At 53.1% G+C, this 3,072-nt stretch overlaps 1 protein-coding gene across 1 annotated transcript; it reads right to left on the bottom strand.

The window, feature by feature from the left end:
* Positions 1-1,793: 1,793 nt before the first annotated feature.
* LOC126381011 (uncharacterized) lies at positions 1,794-2,495 on the bottom strand. Its single transcript, XM_050030568.1, has one exon. It carries the CDS (start codon positions 2,493-2,495, stop codon positions 1,794-1,796), a length of 702 nt encoding a protein of 233 aa, XP_049886525.1.
* Between the last annotated feature and the right edge of the window lie 577 nt (positions 2,496-3,072).

The following is a 3,072-nucleotide window of genomic DNA, read 5'->3' as shown; positions in this document are numbered from 1 at the left end:
TTGTGCTGGTCAGAGGCGCGGTACCCGCCTTGGTGTTCCGCAGCTCGCGCAACTTGACCGGGCACGAAGAGCTGTTGGCCGGGTGGGTCCCCCCGCAGTTGCAACATGTTGCTGGGACTTCTCTGGGCCGCAGGCAATCCTTGGCCGCGTGGCTTTCGCCACAGCGGACACAGGCCACCGGGCGGTGACAATTGTGGCTGCTGTGGCGAAACTGTTGGCAGCGGTGGCATTGGGAGGGCCCCTTACGTCCTCTCCATGCCTCGATTCTCACACCGGGCATACACAGCAGCTCGGTGGTTTCATAGATGGTGTGGAATCCTGCTGTTCTTCGTATTTCTACGAAGAAGATGCTTCCTTTTCTGCCTTGGATGGGGCGGACGTACTCCGGGAAGAAGCCGCGGTTGCGTAGCTCCTCCTCCAGGTCGGTGGGGTTGGTGTCCGTGGGCAAGCCGAGAATCGCCAGCTTAAGCGAGCGTTCCGCCGGGGGTGCGTAGGCAAACCAGGAGAGTCCAGAGGCTCTCTCCAGGTTGGTAAGGAAACTCTGGTAGAGCCTGAACTCCCCCTCGGTTTTCGCCATAAAGCGAACGCCTTTTCCGTAGGGACGCGCATTCGGGACATGGCCCAGCATCTCCCGCAACTGGCGGAAGTGATGCGGCCAGTTCGGCAGTTGGTCCACCACTATAGGCGGGATTTTTCTGCTCGCGGGGGCGAGCGGCGGCTGGTGCGCGGTCCTCTTCGACGGCGGCGATGGCGTGGGCGTCGTCCGGAGGGACGGGCGCGGTGGCGCGTGCGGCGGCGAAGCCGAGTTGGTGTTTAACACCGCCGCGTATGATCGCGGCGGTGTTTTCTCCGTGTCCGGCCTGGACATGGAGGGCGGCGAAAAGGGGTTGGTGGGCGCGAAGGTGAAGGTTCGCGGCGGCGTTGTCTCCATGTCCAGTGAGGGCATGGAGAGTGCAACGGGCGGGCTAGTCCTTGTGCGGAGTTGCGGCGGGGGCCGCTCCGGCGGCGTGGTAGTCCTCTTTGCCGCGGCCTCTGTTCCCGGAAGTTGGGGCAGGGGCAGCGGGAAAGCGGGCGGCCGGTGGGTTGCGCCACTAAATGGCGGCGTGGTGGTCGGCATCATGGCTGCGATTGCAGCGGTAGCATGGGTTATGGAAGGGCAGGTGCGCACAAATACGCGCGACCTGCGCTTCGTTACTCCGGGCGTTGGGGGAGCCATGTTCACCCCAAATACGGCTAGGGCGCGGTGTGTGTGTAGCTGTCCGCGTGCGAAGCTTGGCGGTCCGCCTGGCAGAGCACACGCTACCGCTCCCTCCCCGGTGAGACCCGCTGGTGGGAGGCCGGGGGTTGGTAGGAGCAGTAACGGTGATACCGTTTGGTACCGCGGAATCAGGAGGGTATTTTTAATAAAAATACCCCCCCCTGCTTCTTCTTCTCGTCAGGCTTCAGTGGGTAGACGAAAAATGTTGCGAGCTTCCGTGCACGTACGGGCAGCAGCTATCCTGTCTTTTTTATTTTCGGGATATCTAATTATGTGTACAAAATGTCTACGCAACTAGTGGTAGGTTTGCACATTATAAACTTATTATCTATCAATTAAAAAAGGATAATTTAAAGTAAAATATGCAGTACGCGCATGCGCGGCGCAATCGTTCCTCTGCGCCCGCGCGTCGCTTTCCACCCCGGAAACTTTGCGCGAGCTATAAATACGACCGGCCTGACCGCGTCTCGGTTTTGCTCGTCGCGGCGTCGAAGAGTGCGGACGTGCGCGGAGCGCGCCGCTACAGTACACCCCCTCAAGCGAAGCGTACCGGCCTCTTGACAATGCGGCCAGACTGCGTCTTCTTCTCTTCTGTGCTCGATGTAGGTCGATTCGATGGTGGAGGACTGGTATGATGAGCGTTCTTCTCAGGCGATGCAGGTGTAGTCGTATCTTCGGTCGGTTCGTCTTCATTGAGAATGTAGGCCGGTTTCAGGCGGTCTATCGACACTGTTGCTTGTCGATTTGGCAACTGGAGTGTGAAAAACTTATCCGTGCGCGATAGTACACGATAAGGACCTTCATACGGCGCTGTTAGAGGTTTCCTTACGGCATCTACTCTCATGAATACGCTCTCGCAAGTTTGTAGGTGCGGATGGACGAAAACTGCTCTGCTGTTGTTATGTGGCTCTGTAGGTATTGGTCGTAGGCTGTTGATTGCTCGGCGTAGGTCTTCTACGTAGGCGTAATCCATAATGGTAGGCGTGGCTGACGGCGGAGTGAAAAATTCACCGGGTAAGCGTAGTGTGCAGCCGTATGTTAGCTCGGCGGCGCTTACACCGGTGTCGCTTCGTGTGGCTGCGCGTAGTCCGAGTAGCACGGTGGGTAACTCGATAATCCAGTTAGAGTTAGGAGTTAATCGAGCTACTATAGCTGCCTTCATGGATCGGTGCCATCGTTCGACGATTCCGTTCGATTGCGGGTGATAGGGCGTAGTGCGAATTTTCTCTATTCCCATTGTACGAGTGAGACAGGCCATCAGCTTGCACTGTGGGACGCCGGAGTTGTGGAGTTAAATAAGAGACGTGTGTCTTCTAAGACGGTCGTTTATTGTCTGTCTATCGATAATGACATATAACATAGATATGTATATTACATGGGTGTGGAGGTACACACTACACCTCCCTCCTTTTAGAGGAAAAAAAATACAAGTTAATTTTTTTTTACACATTCATACTTATATAACGGCAAATGTTACTATGACTTACAAATTTAAGTTCAGTACAATATATATTTTTTTTCTAATTTACCTTTTTTTATAACCTCATTTGTATTATTGTCACCTAAATTTCATTTAACAAATCACAATATTATGCAGTATTACGTGTATATTATGAAAGTGTATTTTTGTTCGTACATAATCAATTCTAATTCATTTTATTAAAATAATCCTTAGCAACGAAAACAATAATATGATATCGATGATAAGTAACAATTTTAAAAATTACACATACAAAGCAATTACCTACTTAAAGCAATTTTAATAACTGTGTAGCGGACCCAACTAGTTGGCCACCTAGTTCCGCTCACATGCA

This window comes from Pectinophora gossypiella, unplaced genomic scaffold (genome assembly GCF_024362695.1).
Source record: "Pectinophora gossypiella unplaced genomic scaffold, ilPecGoss1.1 Pgos_33, whole genome shotgun sequence".
Lineage (NCBI taxonomy): Eukaryota > Metazoa > Arthropoda > Insecta > Lepidoptera > Gelechiidae > Pectinophora > Pectinophora gossypiella.
This window is presented reverse-complemented; position numbering and strand designations above follow the sequence as displayed.

Bases quoted from the DNA above. Each gene is read 5' to 3' on its own strand.
- LOC126381011 (XM_050030568.1), bottom strand. From the start codon at position 2,495: ATGGGAATAGAGAAAATTCGCACTACGCCCTATCACCCGCAATCGAAC.